Source organism: Monodelphis domestica, chromosome 4, assembly GCF_027887165.1.
Source record: "Monodelphis domestica isolate mMonDom1 chromosome 4, mMonDom1.pri, whole genome shotgun sequence".
Taxonomy (NCBI): domain Eukaryota; kingdom Metazoa; phylum Chordata; class Mammalia; order Didelphimorphia; family Didelphidae; genus Monodelphis; species Monodelphis domestica.
This window is the reverse complement of record NC_077230.1, coordinates 122,044,786-122,062,965: the sequence shown is the minus strand read 5'-3', so window position 1 is coordinate 122,062,965 and position 18,180 is coordinate 122,044,786. Positions and strand designations below refer to the sequence as shown.

Sequence of the window (18,180 nt, the reverse complement as noted above, 5' to 3'; positions counted from 1 at the left end):
TCCCAAAATCTTAAATCAATTTAGAAAGAAATTTATTAGATTGGCCCAATTTGGATGATTAGGAAGGGAAGGGTTTTTGGGGAAAGATAATTAGCTCTTTTTTTGGACTATTTGGATGGATATGAGATGTCTATGCAATATCCAGTTAAAGATATAGAAGGCAGTTGGTGACTCAGGACTGAAACCAAGAGACAAGGGCTAAATATAGAGATTTCGGGAATCACCTTCCTAGAGATAATAAATAGAATCCATGGGAGCAGCTGAAAATACCAAGTGAGACAGTAGAGGTAAAAAAGAGAAGAGGACCCAGAATGGAGCCTTGGGGGATACCTTTTTTTTTTTTAGGCAATGGGGGTGAAGTGACTTGCCCAGGGTCACACAGCTGGGAAGTGTCTGAGGCCAGATTTGAACCTAGGACCTCCTGTCTCTAGGCCTGGCTCTCAATCCACTGAGCTACCCAGCTGCCCCCATGGGGGGGATACCTATTTTTGACAAGGAAGAAGATCCAGCAAAAGAGTAAGTGGAGTACTCTGACAGAAAGGAGAACCAAGGACCAGCAATGTCCAAAAAGCAGAGAGAGCAGAAAGCATCCAGATGAAGAATGTGACCAACAGTGTTCATTGTTGCTGAGATCATGAAAGATTAGGACTAAGAAAAGGCCATTAGACTTGGCAAATGAGATTAGTGGTCTCCTTGGAGAGAACAGTATCAGTTTAATGATGAGTTCAGAAGTCAGATTTCAGAGGATTTAGAAAGAATGAGAAAAGAAGTAGAAGACCTGGGTATGTAAATAGTTGTTGTTTTTTTTTAAACTGATTTTTTTTCCCAATTACATGTAGAAACAATTTCTGACAATTGTTTTCTGACATTTTGTGATCCTTTTCTCCATCCCTCCTTTCCTCTACTTCCCCAGGAGGTAAAAAATCTGATAGAGGTTATATCAGTGCTTTCATGCAATACATACTTCCATATTCCCCATGTTGTGTCTAAAGACACATATCACATATACAATAAAAAAACAAGTCATGAAAGAAATAAGGTGAAGAATGGAGGGCTTTAATCTGTAATCATGTTCCAACAGTTCCTTCTTTGGCTGTGGATAGCACTTTTTTTTTTTTATCATGAGTCCCTTGAGATTATCTTGGAACCTTGTTTTGCTGATAATAGTTTAGTACTTCATGGTTGATATAGACAGCTTTTTAAAGGAGTTTAGCTGAGAAGAGAGGTTGAGGATGACAGTTAGCAAGGATGATAGGATGGGCTGGGAGAAATGTGGGTGTGTTTGTAGGCAGCAAAGAGGGAGCCAGTAGGCAGGGATTAAAGAAAGAGAATAGGAATGGCAGTGGAGCAGTCTATTGGAGAGAAAGGACCAGGATAAACTCAAGGGTAGGTAGAGGGGTTGGCCTTGGCAAGGTGAAGGGCCACCTCTTCAGGCTGAAATTTAGAGTAAAGGAGGAAATAATGGGAGAAGTTGTCTGAAGAGGATAGCCACTGAGGATAGCCAGAGGAAAGAAGGGAACGAGACATCACAAACAGCCTGTCCAAAGCAGAATTCATTATCTTCCCCCAAAAAACACACTCCTCTTCAGAAAGTTTTCCTCTTTTTGTCAAAAGAATCATCACCCAGGCTTGTAAACTCTTTGTAATTCTTGATTCTTCACTCCCTCCCCAAACATATTTAGTCCACTGCTTGTCTTTCTGCTTCTTACCTCTTCTCTGGCCAGCCTAACTGGTGATTCCTTATTGATTGGCTTACTTTTTTTTAGTCATTCATTCATTTGTTTGTTTATTTATTTATTAAAATTCTTACCTTCTGTCTGGGATTAATACTAAGTAAGGTTCTAAGCAGGAGAACTGTAAAGGCTAGACAATTGAAGTTATGTGACTTGCCTAGTTAGAAGTATTTGAATCGAGGACATCCCATCTCTAGGCGTGGCTCTCAATTCACTGAGCCACCTACTTGGCTATTCTAATTGGCCTTTCTGCCTCAAATCTCTGACCTTTCCAGTCCATTCTCCAACCAGCTGTCAAAATAATCTTCCTTAATTTGACCGTGCCAGGCCTCTAGTCACTAGATCCCAGGGACTCTGTTGTCTCTAGGATTAATGTATAGAATATTATATATAATAAATGTGTATATATCTATAAAAATGTAAATATTATATAAATGTTTACAATAAATATGATGGTGTTTTACGTTTAAATACCTTTACAACTGGTTAGGATATATCTTTCAAGACTCCCTGTACATCACTCTCCCTGAAGTACTCTTTGATTCTGCCAAGGTTTTTTCTTTTCTCCATCTTCCTACTTTGTGCCTTTCATTTCCCATGCCTAGAATTAAATCACTTGTTCCTCATTGAATCCTTCCTTCCTTCAAGGTGAAATAGAAAGGGTTAATTTGTGTGACACTATTTCTTGTTGCTGCAGTGACTGATGTACTCTGGCTTATGACTAGAGAACTACTGCTGGTATGGGGACACACCTGATGGTACTTAGTTACAATGGAGGTAGAGGTACTACAGAGAGACACTGATACAAGGGAATGCTCTGGGGTTTGCCTACTGATCCCTACTGATGACTAGTAGATCAATATATTTCCTAACCTCCTCCTCCCTTCACTACCTCCCTTCTCCAACCCTCTCCCTCCCAGTTTCTTCTTGAAGCCTTGGGCTTTGCCCCCCCCACCCCAGTGGACTATTATATTTATGAGGAAAAAATTCTTCCTTTCTTTTCTCAGGTAAGGATTTATTAGGATAACAACAGGATGGGAAACTGAGGAAAGAGGGACAAGGGTTTCCCTAAACTATAAGGAGAATTTAGGAGGGTTATGGAAATAATCAGTCTTGTCACAAACTGTGACAAAGAGACAGTTAGAGAGATGGATGGAGGACAACTGTTTAAAATTTTCTTTCTTTTTCACAAAACCACCAAGAAAAGTCTCTCCTTTGGCTTGGCTTTCCTCCAACTCTTGGCCAGTCAAATCTCAGAAAGAGCAGAGATTTCCCCTTGATCAGAAAGCCCAAATCCAAGCCAGGCCTACAAGGGTCCTTCACCCATGGACAGAAGCTAACCGGGACCAGTGTTTTTTAGGGAAATAGTTTTTGAAGAATATTCTCAAATTGGGTGTGCACCCCCTAAGAAATTGTCTATGTATATGGCCAGCTGTCTCTTCAGTATCTTCTAAACCTAAGATTGACTCTGCCATCTCTGACAGACAGTCTATGTATGTGGCAGGATGTTCCCCTTTATCCTGCCTGATCTTGTCAAACTTGGCCCATGCATTTGGTTTAGAACAGCATTGCTTAGTGGCCTGCAGTAACTCTTCCCTGCACCTTTTCAGGTAGGACATGCTAGTTGGATTTGCAAAGTCCATATCCCCTCTTTGTTCTACTGTTGGCCAGCTAGTCAAATTGTCAGCTAGTTTTCTCCCAAAATTGCCTCTGTTCATGGGGGCTAAACAGTTCATCATCGAAATCTGGATCAAAGATCCTGAATGCCCGTTTGAGCTCCTTTTGTGATTTAAAAGGATTGTCCACAAATTTTGGGAACTCCAGTTCCTGTGTGGAGAATTGTCTATGGGCTTTTGAGTGAATCACACCAGCATTGCTAGTTAGCTTAGTGACCTCCTTCAAAGGACAGCTTTTCTCAGGGTCACAAGCAGCCTGGTTTTCATTTTCATTGCCATCTTCAATTTCCTAAGTTGCATTCTCTGATTGCCCATTGTCCTTGCCCATAACTAGATCTAGTCCTTTTTCCTTAATCAGTTGTTCAAACACAGCCTTAATCATGCCCTCTAAGTTGGTATCAACAGTCATAATCCTCTCCGCCTTAAGGGGTACTACAAATCTGAATACTTTCTTCACTTGGGTCAGAGTCTGCAACACAGCCATAAAAATTACATATGCTTGTGCCAGGACTTGCCAGAGAACCAATTCATGTGGAAATGGCAATTGTAAAACAGTTAGTGTGACATTACTAACATAATCCACAGTCTCCACTACCATTTGAGTTAGTTTACTATATAGAATATGATATACCCAAAAGCAGGCAATTGCTGCCACAATCACAATTCCAAAAACATTTTGAAGGATTGTGGGGTTCGAGTCAAACTAGAGGTGCCAATTGAAATAGAAATGTTAATCTGTGGAAACTATTTCTGGTTGCTGCAGTGACTGATGTACTCTGGCTTATGACTAGAGAGTGCTGCTACTAAGTATGGGGACACACTTGCCTGTTTGCAATGGAGATAGAGACACTGAGAAATACTGATACAGGGGAATTCTCTGGGGTTTGCCTACTAATCCCTACTGATGACTAGTAGATCAATATATTTCCTAACCTCCTCCTCCCTTCATTACCTCCCTTCTCCAACCCTCTCCCTCCCAGTTTCTTCTTGAAGCCTTTGGCTTCCTCCCTCCCCCCTGAGTGGACTATGAAGATACTCTTTTCTTTTCCTTTTCAAGACAGGGGGTTTATTGGGAAATAGGATGGGAAACTGAGGTAAGAGGGATGAGGGTATCCCTAATCTAAAGTGAGGGAGAATTTGAGAGTTTGGGAAAGTAGTCCAGTCACAACTGTGACAGAGGGACAGTTAGAGAGATGGATGGAGGACAACTGTTTAAAATCTTCTTTCTTCTTCACAAAGCCATCAAGGTCTCTCAGTCTAGTTTCAGAAGCCCCCTCAAGGGTCCTTCAGCCTGGGACAGAAGCTAAATAAGATCAGTTCAGCTTCTTCTCCCTGGTCAACTTCAACTCCCAGAGCCAGAGACAGAATCAAAGTTCCAGTTTATCCCTTGGTCAGCTTCAACTCTTGGTCAGTCAAATCTCAAAGAGAGAGCAGAGGTTTTCCTTTGGTCAGAGAGCCCAAAAAGCCAAGCCTCCTCAGTTCAATACCCCCCCTCCCCAGAGAGAGAGTGAGGCCCAAGGTCCCAATTCCTCTCCTCTCGTCAGGCTCCCCCAACTGCGTCTCCTGGGAACATTCAGTTTGGAACCTTCTTCTTGATTGACAGCCAGGTCCCCAGCCTTGGTTCTTGTATCTTGGCTTGTCCTGCAAAACCTCTCTCTCTTCAAGTCTCTACCACAAAGGAATAGTTCAAGCACCACCTCCAACATAAGGCCTTCCCTGATTCCCCCTAACTGTTGGTGTCCTCATCTCCCTACCTAGCACATAACCTGCATATACTAGCTGTCTCCATTAATCCTAAGAAATAAGAAGTCTCATTCTATCTCAGTTCCCCAGGGCCTCGCTCAGTACTTGATAAGTAGTGAGTATTTAATAGTTGCTTGTTGAGTGATGGATATTATATGCAAGAATCTCTGTTAAATTTGTTTTCATAGCCAACAAAGAATGAAAAACATTTTTATTTTTTTTTTTAAAAAAGGACTCAAGGGAAAAAATATAATTTGGCTTTTTGATCATGTGTTGGAGAGCACATTGATTCTCTTTTCTATCATTACTCATTAAGGTTTCCTCAAATCTTTGCCATGGCCACACCTTCATCTAGCCTTATCAGAAGCTAACCCAAACTGGCAGAATCTGGATCTTTCATTCAGGTTATTGCTGCAACTCACAGCAAAAATGTCACCTTGTGACCCCAGTGGCCAAGGGAAATGATGAGAAAGAAATGCCTGGGGTTAGCAGAGAAAACTCTGTGTCCAGAAGAGATATGGTAAACAAGTTCCATGTAACAATCCCCCAAGCAAGGAGGTCCAGACTCCATGGCAGAAAGATATGAGGAGAGAGGGAGCAAGAGTTTTTGATGGCAAGGAAAAAGAAAAGGATTAAAGGGGAAATGAAATTGGCAACAGATCAGGAAAGGTAGGGGAGAGGGAGAAAGGTGGAGGGAATTGGAGATAAGGGAAAGTCAGCGACTGGCTCCACAGGAGGTGTGGGTTTGGCTCTGGAAGAGATAGGTAATATAGCTAGTATAGCTGCTTCTACCCACAAGACATAAATAAGGTAAGCGTGAGAAGATCAGAGGTACAAGGCACCACCAGGTAGCTGGGAGAGTTATTTGCCCTGGCACCAAGGTGCTTGCCTTTACCAGCGACAATCTGTAAAAACTGATACCATTATTGCCTTAATATTTCTTGCCTACCTCCATTTTGTGACTTCTATGACTTGGGATGTATGGGGTGCTCAGGGAGGAGTTATATCTTTGGTATGGAGGGCTTGTCGTGCCCTCCTAGGGCAGCTCTCCAGCCTCTGACCCCCACCTGACACCCAGCTCTCACTTGTGGCTCCCAGTAGCTGCTAGTATGCAGCATCGGCCACACCTCGGGCAACAGCTTCAACAGGCCGGCTAAACCTTGTGAGGGTAGCCATCGGGTAGTCGTGGACCCCTGGTGAACTAGGGCTTTGCTCACCCAGCATGTGAAGACTGTTTCAGCAGAACAGGCGGAAGAAACCAACAAGAAGGTTCAACGGCTGAGATGGCGATGCAGCAAGGCACTGTGGAGTGCTTAGGGCATGTTGGAGCACAAAAGGCAACATGGACATCCAATGCAGCTGAGGAAGTCTCCAGGTGTAACGACTTTTCGTGCCACTGGACCCAGGCTTCCAACGCTGAGAGAGTGGGACTGTCTCTGTGCATCGACTTTTCCACTTAAATCTTCATGCACAGGTGTCTTTGTGCACAAAAACACACAAAGACAATCGTCATACTTGGTTACCGAGAGACTACCACCATAACTGGACTAGTGCACCACAGTGTCAATGTGTTTTCATATATTTCACGTTCCATTTATTCAGAGCTCCCTGAGATAGTTTCCCCCATAAGACCATAACCCACTCCAGGGCAAGGTCTTTTCCTTTTAGAAATCCTTCTGAAGCTGGGACTGCCTTCTGCTTTTTCTGTAGCTCTCAGAATGCCCAATATAGTCATCAGTAATAGATGTCCTCTACATACTTGTTGGTATCTTGTCAGGTCTGTAATAAATGAAGAACTGATTTGAAAACGTCTTCTCCATTAGAGAAGGAATGCCCTAAGAACAGGGGCTGTGTCCTTCCCCATCAGAATAGAAGCTCTTTGAAGTGACCAGGATTTCTCCTACTACCATCTGCATTGTGGCCCCAATATAAAGCCAATAAGGAAGGCTCATCCCTCTAAGACATAAGCCCCCAGGTTACCACATTGGCCCAGAAAAGATAGACAGATAAGAAAGATATGTAAGAGTCCTTCTGGTAAGACTTGGGCCAGGTTTCCTTAGGTCCCCTAGGACCTAATTTGCCAAAGGCCCTAGGAGTCAAATTTCTTCCTAGCTCCTGAAGAAAGCTAGAGATTAAAGGATGGATTTTTTATTTTTTCAATGAGAGACAGAGAGACCATTAAGACATACACAGGAAGGAGTGGGAAATAATCAGCAGCGATGGATTAGCAGAGAGGGGGAAAAAGGAGGCTGTGACTTTGAGCAAAGAAGGGAGAGATCTAAGAGGGCAATTGGCCTTATAGGCTTCACTGAGCAGAAGATTCAAGCTGAAATTGTCCTTGTACCCATTATTCTAGGACAGTTAAGAAAAGCTCTGTTCTTTACCCAATTTCTCCTCCCCATACCTGTTGATCAACAAATAAATCAACAAGTAACATACTCTACTCACTTTTTTTTATCCAGACTGTTAGACTGAATTTTGCTGGGATCATAAAGAGGCCAGGGATTAACTGGAGATAAACAAATTAAATTAAGGCAGAGAGCCAAGTCTCTGTCTAAATGTTGGGAATTTCCCCTACTCAATGATTGTGTGCATGAGAGAGAGGGGGCTAGAGGAGAGAGAGAGAAATAGAAAGAGAAAGAGAGAGGAAGAAGAGAGAGGGAGAGAGAAAAAGAGAGGGAGAGGAAGAGGGAGAGAGAGAATGGGGGAGAGAAAGAGAGTGAACAGAGAGAAAAAGAGAGAGAGGGAGAGGGAGTATGAGAGAGTGTGTGTGTGATTGAAGCCTTTTTCATTTAATATAACTTTGTAAACCAGCAGAAGAGGGTACCAGATGGACCTGAAGTACCATTATATTTCTCCCAGGCTAAAATTTGATCTAACTGCTATTATGTGGTGGGGTTGATGAAATCTCTTACACCAAAGAGGGCACAGAAAGTAGTGGTATCTACATTTCATCTAATAATAGGGGGTAGAAGGTAGAGAAAATATGGGGTAAAAGAGACAGAGACAGACAAGGAGGCACATGGAAATTGCTGGGGATACCAATAAATATCAGCAAGAAAAGCAATCCTTGCTCTCAAGATGTTTATATTCTAATAAGGGAAGGCAACCCATTAAGGAAGACTAAAAAGAAGACTAGAAAACTGAGAAGTGGTGCCCAGTCCTGGGTTGGGTAAAATGAGGCAAGAGCTTGCTTATCTTCCCACTGAGCCTCACTCAAAACCGTGGAATCTTCAAGGTTTCACCCCTTCCTTTCAGAGACACATAACTAAGTCCTACCTAACTACTATCTGCATTCCAATTGTCACCACCCTATTCAGATCCTAACCACTTCTGGCAGGAGAGATTAATCAGTCTGTTAGTCTCTTCTCCATCCTCTACTCAATACTTCTCCAGAATAACCTTAACACACAGTTCTGATCTAATCACTTTTAGATGAAAAAAAAAAAGCAAACAAAAAACCCAAGTGGAACTCCATTCCTCAGAGTAGTGGAATCCCAGAGTCCCTAAAATGTAACTCAAATCTACCTTTTTAATCCTAGCATGATACTTCTCTTTCCTTTTCTCTTTTGAAGCCAGTCTGGCCTCCCCTCTGTCCCTCTTTTTTTGTTTTCCACCCTCCTATCTCTCTTTTTATCTTTTGCACACAAAATTTCCGAAGCTTGGAAAGGTCTCCCAATTCCACTTCCCCATAATTATGTTGATGTGTCTCCATTTATCCACGGCTCAACTAAGGTGTTACTTCTGATCCCTGCCCTTGGAGCAAAGGTGAAAATGACCTCTCATCTCAATTCCTCATAGTTCTTTGCCTGGACACTTCTTTTGCACTTACCTCTCTATCAGAGTTGTTTAATTGTTCTTCAGAGTTAGTCCTTGGATCGCTGGGATAGTGTTCTATCGTTGTGTGCCCAGCGCCTGCCACCCAGTAACTGTTTAATAGGTTGAATGGGAATGATCTTTTTAAAAAGCACTTTAATAAAAATCTACTCTTTTATCCCCACCACAAATTTGTGAAGGAAATCTATTTCTTTTTTTCTACATCCATTCACCTACCCTATCCTCCAACCAAGAATGAAAACAGTGAAGCCCCGCGAAGTTAAATTACTCGCCCAAGGTCACTGGACGAGTTTCCGGTCTGGAACTACGAGTCTCAGTGGCCTTTTCCGCTACCCGCCTGCCTGCCCTCGAGGAATTTACACCCCAGAGGGGCGACCAGACTCGCCAGCGAAACCCGAGACACAGTTCAAGGTGACATATTAGCAAGTACGCGACCTCTTCCTACAGAAAACAAACATAACAGTCGCGGGAGCGCAGCTCCACTCTCCCCGCGAGCGCCTCCTCCCCAGCTCCCTAGCGGTCCCCGTCGCAGGTCCGGCTCCCCTGCTTTTAGGCAGCGGATGCATTGCTCCAAAACCTATTGCCCAGCGTCCCTCCTCTGGGACTCCTCTGGACAGCACTAGCTGACTCAGCGTGAGGGGCGCAGCTTCGAGTAGCCTGGGGCGGGGCAGTGTAACCAGCCTGGGGTTAATTGCTCTGTTTTTAACCACCCTCGCCAGTCTCCCGAGAGTCTTGGCTCCTCCCCTTCTAACTCTAAGCAGTTGAGAATAGCCAGCCAGCTGCTGGAGGCACTTTGGTCGGTGCGGGTTAGTGGGGAGGAGGCGAGGCAGCTTAGTCCATCAGCTGGGTTCGCTCTCCTGCAGGCAGGATGACGGCCATCGCGATTCAGGTACGTGGGGGGAAGAGGGGGACCCCAAGAAAGGAGTTGGCCCGGGGCCTGGGTGTCTATTGTGGAGATAGGGAGGGTCTCTACGCCAATCCAAGCCCCCAGCCCTCCCTCCCCCCCGCACTCTCCTGGGATCCCGGAGGTTAGGCAGGGAGGCGTTCTCTCCTTCCCCACCGCCACCCTGTTGCAGACGAGTTTGGCAGGTCCTGGTCCCCAAGTTGGTTGGGAGGTGACTTTCTTCTCTGGCTGCAGCTAAGGGTAGCTGGAGACTTCCCCGGATGGCGGTGTCTACGCTTTTGGTTCCCATTCTGAGTTAATTTCTGCTCTAGTGCAGCTGGGGGTCTGGAGAGGTGCGGAAGAAAGCCTCAAATCTCTGGGTCAGGAGATGGGCACTTGTCTTTGCCCTTCCCGAAGAGATTCCACTGGACCCTGGCTCCTGGTTCTAGGAGTAGCACTTGCTACTGAGCATGTTTCCCCCGCCCCCCCCCCCCAAAAAAAAACGGAAGTGTAATTTGGGATGTTACAATAGAGTCAAAAGGGGATCAATTTGGAAAACTTGCGTTGAATAGGTTACTCCGAGGAAGACTTGGAGCCTCAGCACAGTGAGACAGCTATGTTAGGATTGCCTGAAAAATTTTTTGCCATTTGGCTTAAAACAAAACAAAGCAAAAACTTTTTGCTGTTTGCTTGCACTCTTCGCTACATTATAGAATATTATCTAATTGCTGGGTTTTCTAATATAAAGTTGGGTGTTTTAATTTCTTTTATCATGCCTTTCTTATCCCTTGCTACAGCCAAACCCATTTGCCTTTCCCACTGGTCAATTGGTTCAGTAAACGATTTATAAATGTTTGCTAGGCTCTGATACACTGGGGATCCCAAATCTTGGAGGCAGAAATCTTCCTTTCCTTGTTGTTATATCCAGGTATCCTTGCCTCCCCGTTCCCAACCTAATCTATCCCTTCAAAGTGCTGTCTTCTCAGAGAGACAAAAAACTTGGGTTCTAGATCACTTAACTAGCTGAGTGAACTTTTCGAATTCCTATGACTGGTTCCTTCATCTGTAAATGGAAACACTTGTTACCTGCCCTGACTATTTCCCATGGTTGTTCTGGGGGACAAACAAGCTACTGCTAGTGTCTGGAAAGTTGTAAAAAGTTAGACTCTTTGGGAGATATGAATAATCTATCTGATTTGTAAAAGGATTTTCTAATCTATTGGGCCTTAAAATCATCCCCCTAAAGGATTATCTTTTTTGGAGTTGTAAAGAGATTATGGAATGACTACTATAGAAAAGAGGATAACATCAGAAAACTCAAGATCTAGTTCTTGAAAGAGGAGTTGGGGTGACTGAGTAGTTTAGGGGAAATGATTATGCTCTGTGAGCAGTTTTCCTTCTTGCTTGCATCAGTTGCAGTTTCAAAAAATCATGGGGATTGCTATGACATTGTTTAGCAAGAGAACACACAGGTTAGTTATTCCTTGTTTACTTCCTTCCTTGCTGCAGTACAATAATTGTGGACTCTAAAAGTAAAGCAGAAGATGTCTGCAATTTCTAGCAGTTCCACCAAGTTACCATTACTGGGGTGGAGAGCTCAGAGAAATTAAAGTCATGGATGGGTAGAAGCAATCCCCACCCCCTCACTTTAGCTATTATACCACAGATCTGATACTACAGAATCTGAGAGCCATCTGGGACCTCGGTAAAATTTAAAACTGCTTCAGGAGAAGAGAGAGAGACAGAGAGAGAGACTGACTAGAAATTTAAAGATACTTTGGTTTTTGGTTTTGTGGCTGAAGAGGTTTGAATGTAGCCTAGCTCAGAGGCAAGGAGGCATACATAGATGATTAATTTTTTAAACTCCCTGCTAACTTGAGAATTCTGTGATTCTTTTAAAAACAAATAAAACATTTTCACCACTGAATATTTCGTTCTGATATTAGGTAGCCCTGAAGACTAAAGTCCTTTCTCTACCCAGGACAGGTGGGGCAGTGTGTACCTGTTATGCAGATGGAGCTGTCTTTAAGGGTGAAAGGTTTCTCTGCCCTTGGTTGATCTTTGACCTACTGCCAGAAAGAGCTGCAATGGACTTGGGAATCAATCAATAAATATTTATTAAGTACCTACTATGTGACTGGCACTGTGCTAAGTGCTTGTGATTTAAAAAAATAAAACAAAATGCAATCTCTGCTCTCAAGGAGCTTACAATTTAATGGGGTTACCATAGAATTTAGAATTGAAAGGGACCTCAGAGATCATTAATTTCATTTCATGATGAGAATAATTAAATATTAGGTTCTTTTTCCTCAGTTGCCAAAATTACAATAAGTTAGTTTTTCAAAGCCTATGTATCCTCATGAAATGGATAGTGGAGATGTCATCACCCCCCCCCTTTTACCTATCAGGAAATTCAACACAGCCTTAGTGAATTGCCTAAGGTTAAATAGCTGATGGAGTCAGCTGCTGAGCTGAGAGACTACCACTCTGTGAGTGCAATTCCTGACCAAAGACCAAGGGTTGTATCAACTCATAGTTTCTTGTTATAGCAATTTGGTCCCAGGCAAGTGACCTCTATGATTCAGTTTCTTCAGATAACACTGGCTGTAATGATACCTACCCTGCCTACTTCAAAAAGCTAGGATGAGCATAACCTGGAATCATCAGTATACTTGTGCTTTAAAAACAAAAACATTATTTAAATGAAACTGAGAGTAAGTAGGTGGGAAGAGAAAGTAGGAGTGGTCCCATATACTGGGGAGTCTGATCTCCCCACCCATCATACCAGGTTTACAGTCAACACCATTTTCTCCAGGCAGTCATCCTTGCTGCCAGTTCCCTCTTATCATGTTTTATCAAGAAGCAAATGTTGTTGTTTAAAAACAAAAACAAAAACCCCCAACCTGCTCAGCTCACTTTTTTTTTTAACCTTTACTTCCTATCTTAGAATCAATACTGCTGTGTATCAGTTCCCTCACAGAAGAGTGGTAAGGGCTAGGCAATAGGTGTTAAGTGACTTGTCCAGGGTCACACAGCTGCAAAGTGTCTAAGGTCAGATTTAAACTCAGGACCTCCTGTCTCTAGGCCTGGCTCTCAGGCCCCATGTGATCCACCTCTTGAGGAATCATTTTACAGTTGAAATGAAGTCAGTATTTCTGACTGCCTGGGTGATATTGGACACATTATACTTCCTCTAGATCTCAGTTTTTCAGGAGATTGGACTAGAAATCTGAGCAATCTTTTCCTAATCTGCATTCTAAATCTTACTGTCCTATGAATGATTTGCCCAAGGTGACTTGACCTGTTAATGGCAGTACTGGGAATAGACTCTGATTGGGTCTGATTCTTCATCCAGCTCCCTTTCCATTAGGCCTTATTAGATAAGAATACACTTTGGAGAGGCAAATAGGACAGTCAAGGGAGAACGGATGGCAGGAGCAAAAGTCTGGAGCTACAAAAACATAGGGCATGTTCTGGATACAGAATAACTTGATTAGGAGACTTAATGTAAAACTGTGGGTGATAACAGCAATAGCAACAATAATAATAGTTAGCATAGATTAAAAATAGTTCCTCAAGAGTGAGCTGAACAAGGGGCAGCAAGGTGGCTCTGTGGATTGAGAGCCAGGTCAAGAGTCAGGAGGTCCTGGGTTCAAATGTGACCTTAGATACTTCCTAGCTGTATGATTGGGCATAAGATTTTCAGAGTACTTTGCCTATTTTACCTTATTTGATAAAGCTGAAGGTGTAAATTGATGCTGGACTATAGAACCTCTAATTTTGTGTGATATGCTATCTTCCAGGCTCAGAAGCTACTGGCTCAGAGGAGGCCTCCCAAGTCCTTCTTTGAATCTTGCATCCGTACCCTGATCATTCTGTGTGTCGCCATTGCTGTGGTCCTGTCTTCCGTCTCTATATGCGATGGCCACTGGCTCCGAGTGAAGGATCAACTCTTTGGCCTGTGGCACTTCTGCGCTTTGACCAATAATAGTGAGCTGAATTGCTTCACAAACTTGCACCTTGCCCAGGTGGATGGACTGGCAGTGGGTATGGTCCTTGCCCGAAGTATGGGAGCTCTGGCTGTGGTGGTAGCCATCTTTGGTTTAGAGCTCCTGATGGTCTCCCAGCTGTGTGAAGATGCCCATTCTCGACGGAAATGGGCCATGGGCTCCATCTTCATCCTAATCTCTTTTGTCTTCTCTTCTTTGGGATTCCTCAGCTTTGTGATCCTCTTCAAGGACCAAGTCACCTTCACAGGTTTCACTTTGATGTTCTGGTGTGAATTCACCTCTTCCTTCCTCTTCTTCCTAAATGGAATCAGTGGCCTTCATATCAATAGCATCACACATCAGTGGAATGAACCAAAGAATTTTTAGAAACTGGGAAGTCTCAGACCCTCAAGTAGAATGAGCTTCTACTTGATTCCTAAAAGCAATGCAGTTGGTAAAGCTGTTGATTTCTTTTAAGTCATATACCATTTGTTTGTGGCGTTTTTTGTTTTTTGTCTTGTTCTCATTCATCCTCAAGTCTTAAGAAAAATGGTCGAAGGCTCAGATTTCAGTTATTTTGCAGAGAAGTGACATTTAAGTCAAATACACTGGAGTTAGGGGAACAGTTTAAGGAACGGATCTTCCATTGGCCAAATAAGGAGCTGTCAGTATTCCAAAGCTTTGTTTCTAGAGTGGAAAAATGCCCTTTGAAAGGTTGCCTGTTGGCCTTGACCTTTAGGAATTATAGTCAGAGAAACCCCAGGTGACAGCTCACTTACAGAGTAAAAAGAGAAAGAGTACACATAGATTCAAGAGGTAGGGAGCCCAAAACAACAGATTCCTTTATCAATTGTATTTTTTTTTAGATGAAAAATCTTAAGATAGCTTTCTCTACCTATCCTCAACAGCATTTGAATAGTGCTAAATCTTTGCAGACTTTTTAATAGGAAATTCACAACTAACTTTTCCTGTGGTATCAAAGGGGGGTTTATTAAGTTGTTAAAAATAACTTAAGCTCAGATTCTTTTTTTTTTTAACCCTTACCTTCCATCTTAGAATCAATACTGTGTATTGGTTCCAAGGCAGAAGAGTGGTAAAGGCTAGGTAATGAGGGTTAAGTGACTTGCCCAGGGTCACACAGCTGGAAAGTGTCTGAGGCCAGATTTGAACCTAGGACCTCCTATCTCTAGACCTCTCAATCCACTGAACTACCCAGCTGCCCCCAGCTCAGATTATTTTTGAGAAACTCTTCCTCCCTCAGCCCAGCCCTTCAAGCATTCATTTCTGACCTCAGAAATCTTCCTCCAGATGTATTTTCTATAGTTAGCTGTGTCCCATGGAAAGATGACGACACATACATCAGGGGAATTTCTAAGGACTTCTGCTTAAAGATATTTGGTTTGGTTTGCTTAAAGATATTTGGCACTCTCTCTCTCTCTCTCGTGCTCTCTCTCTCTCTCTCTCTCTCTCTCTCTCAGCTAGGCAATGGCAATTAAGCGACTTGCTCAGGATCACACAGCTAGGAAGTATCTGAGGCCACATTTGAACCTAGGACCTCCTGTCTCTAGGCCTGACTCTCAATCTACTGAGCTACCCAGCTGCCCCCTCTCTCCTTTTGCCTTATTATCCCTCTCCCTTTTTTCTTCCCAATAATTCAGACCTAAAATCAAGTTTTGCCCTGAAATGTCCAGAAACAAATGGAAGAGTACCTACTTGCCTTAAATTTTCAATATACCTGTCCACTCTCCTCACTCACTCCCATTTTAAAGATAAGACTCTGACCTTTCAAAAGATAAATACTTCTTGCAGTGAATTTCTCAAGGTTAAGCAACCATTTTATTTGAAAGAAGAAAGAGCTTGGGGGAATTACATTCCTTAAGCATTTCATAAGATTTCTTATCAATTTTATTAGATTTTTTATTGAGGAATTTAAAAATCCTCATCGTTCATCTTCCCCAATAGGAGAAGAGCCCTGAGGTGCCTGTATGAAGAGTTACTCATCTGGCAGTCTTCTGAGCTGTGTAACTGATCTGGAGCTCAAGGTGTCTTTAGAATCCTGTTCACAAATTAGGAGCTCAATAAAAACTTGTTCATATAATCTGGTTTAATTGGATCTCAGAATTTCCTGATGGGGTCCTTCAATCACTGTATAGAGGCCCTGTGATGGCTCTGACAATGTGGATCCCTCTGGGAGAAAGGTGCTTAGGTATGGGGTTACTACTTTCTATCTGCTAGCCAAGTGATTTTCCTTTCTGTTCCAGCCTCAAAAGTGTTGGTTTCATTGTTGTTTCTGTTCGGTGTTAGCTTTTAGTGACTTCTAACATTAGGACATATTCTTGTCTGCATCTGTGAGTTGCTGTGTTCATGCTGTCTTGCTTAAGCAGTCAGAAACAGCTTAAATGGGAGAGTGAACTAATTCGATGTTTTCCATTCCCAGAACACAGCTTGTTTAAAAGCAAGAAGTCTTAATTAGTACACATACCTTGACCTGTTGGACTTTGTCAATTGCTAGGTGTCAGACCTTGGATAATGATTAATATCCATCATTGAATTTCTCTGTTTCTGAGGAGGCGGCTTCCTCTTTATGTAGGGAATTGGAGATTGCCATCTTTGCCAGATGGAATTTATCTGCATTCTTTAGCACTGCATTGTCTCCCTTCTAGGTCCTCCCAGGCCAGCCTGGAGTGGAGGGTTTCCCTTAGTCCATTATTTCCATTCCTAGCTGTTAAAACATTCTTTTCATTTCTATCTATCACTCTACCCTTCATGTCTTCCCTGTCCTCCTTTCCATCTGGACTGTACTGGTTAATCTCAGCCTCTTCCTCTTTGTTCAGACTTATTAAACATATTTTTTCCCCCGTTACAAGCCCCTACCAGTGACCTGCCTTGACATGATTGCCCAAGTTCTACCTGCTGTGTTCTCTGGGTGTTCCATTCTGGTCACCAACCTTGTTAGGGCTCATCTGTGAATATATCTCTTAGAGGAAGTGGCCAACTCTGTGCTGGTCTAAGTTCTTTTCCTACCAAGCCAGTAATTACTTGCTTTTAATATTTTTTTAAAAGACCCTTAGGGAAATGATGAACTGGCTAGGAAAGGTGTCCATGTTTTCACCCATTTTAGATACTTGAAAAGAAATATATTGCTTCATTTTAAAGCATACCATGCCTTTGACCACAAAAAATGGGAGTCTTTCTCGGGGAAGACTTCAGGGACCAGGGGATAGTAAATGTTTGTCAATAACCTTATAGCATTATAGGAGAGAGAAATTGAAATTGGCCACAACCAGTTAGGCAAATACTTTCCCCTAATGTTAAACTCTTGCTAGATTGGGACCTTGGAGCAAGCAAGGAGGGGTTTACAAGGATTAGGGACCTAGAAGCAATTTTTCTGACTGGCCACTAATGATTGGGGATTAGTGATGTTCTGAATGACAGCGGAAATCATTAGAGTAAAGATACTGTAGAAAACTAGGGTGGGGATCTAATCAGAAAGTTCCCAGGGTATATATATACCAGAATTCTAATTAAGGCATGATGACAGGATTTGGGTGGAGGGGGCAGGGTGCAATAGGGTGGAGGGAATGGGAAAGGAATAACTAAAAAACTGTCCCTGCATTTCTAGGAAATCTGTTGTTATTAAATCAAAAAGCCCTTTCCCTGTGGTGAAATCTGTGACTGGCCCCAGAGAAATTAAAAAAAAGAACAAACAAGTTTAGTTTAACCTTGGCCTTACCCTTGGCACTGAGGCCTGGGAGCTCATTGCTTATGTAGAAAGAAACTCCAGGGCTTCAAGGAAACTTTGAAGCCTGCTCTTCTCTGGACACTGTGGAATGCTCAGCTAAATCAGCAGAGGGTCTTCTACTCCTCCTTATCTAGCTTCTCTTCAGCAAGAGTATAGACATTGTACTTCAACATTTTCTATCTAGAACCTAAATCACAAAAGACATATTTTTTGTACTCACACATTTTCTCTCTGCATCCTAAAGGCAAATGAGTTCACCTTTTGGAGGATTAAACCTGAATGGGTTTCTTTGTGGAGTGGTATGTGTTCTTTAAATGAAGAGTCAGTCTTCTAGAACTAAGTAATATTCAATAAAGTAATTCAATTCCTACAGGTTCTAAGTGTGTGTCTGTCAGTAAGGCCGCCTTTTGAGGAAGGGACCTAGGGCATCAACCAATACCCTTCTTTCCTTCCCACATAATGGTAGCTATGGTCAGAGAAAAGGTCTGCAGTCTCAGCAGGAAATTCTACTTGTCTCAGACCAATACAGAAAGGCAGCTAGGTGGCACAGTGGATACAGCAACAGGCCTGATGTTGG

At 42.8% G+C, this 18,180-nt stretch overlaps 1 protein-coding gene and 1 long non-coding RNA gene across 2 annotated transcripts; one reads left to right on the top strand and one right to left on the bottom strand.

The window, feature by feature from the left end:
* Window positions 1-4,447: 4,447 nt before the first annotated feature.
* LOC130453682 (uncharacterized) lies at window positions 4,448-9,484 on the bottom strand. Its single transcript, XR_008911166.1, has 2 exons — window positions 8,985-9,484; window positions 4,448-6,931 (listed from the first exon to the last, which is right to left on the bottom strand). It is a non-coding gene; the product is annotated as an uncharacterized LOC130453682 (long non-coding RNA).
* A 123-nt stretch (window positions 9,485-9,607) lies between these two features.
* TMEM37 (transmembrane protein 37) lies at window positions 9,608-17,973 on the top strand. Its single transcript, XM_001367765.4, has 2 exons — window positions 9,608-9,878; window positions 13,676-17,973. The coding sequence occupies exons 1-2, from the start codon at window positions 9,858-9,860 to the stop codon at window positions 14,246-14,248; spliced, it is 594 nt and encodes a 197-aa protein (XP_001367802.1). The 5' UTR covers window positions 9,608-9,857; the 3' UTR covers window positions 14,249-17,973.
* Window positions 17,974-18,180: the final 207 nt, after the last annotated feature.

Coding starts and splice junctions, on each gene's coding strand:
- TMEM37 (XM_001367765.4), top strand. CDS start 9,858: ATGACGGCCATCGCGATTCAG. Junction 9,879..13,675: donor TGACGGCCATCGCGATTCAG/GTACGTGGGGGG, acceptor GCTATCTTCCAG/GCTCAGAAGCTACTGGCTCA.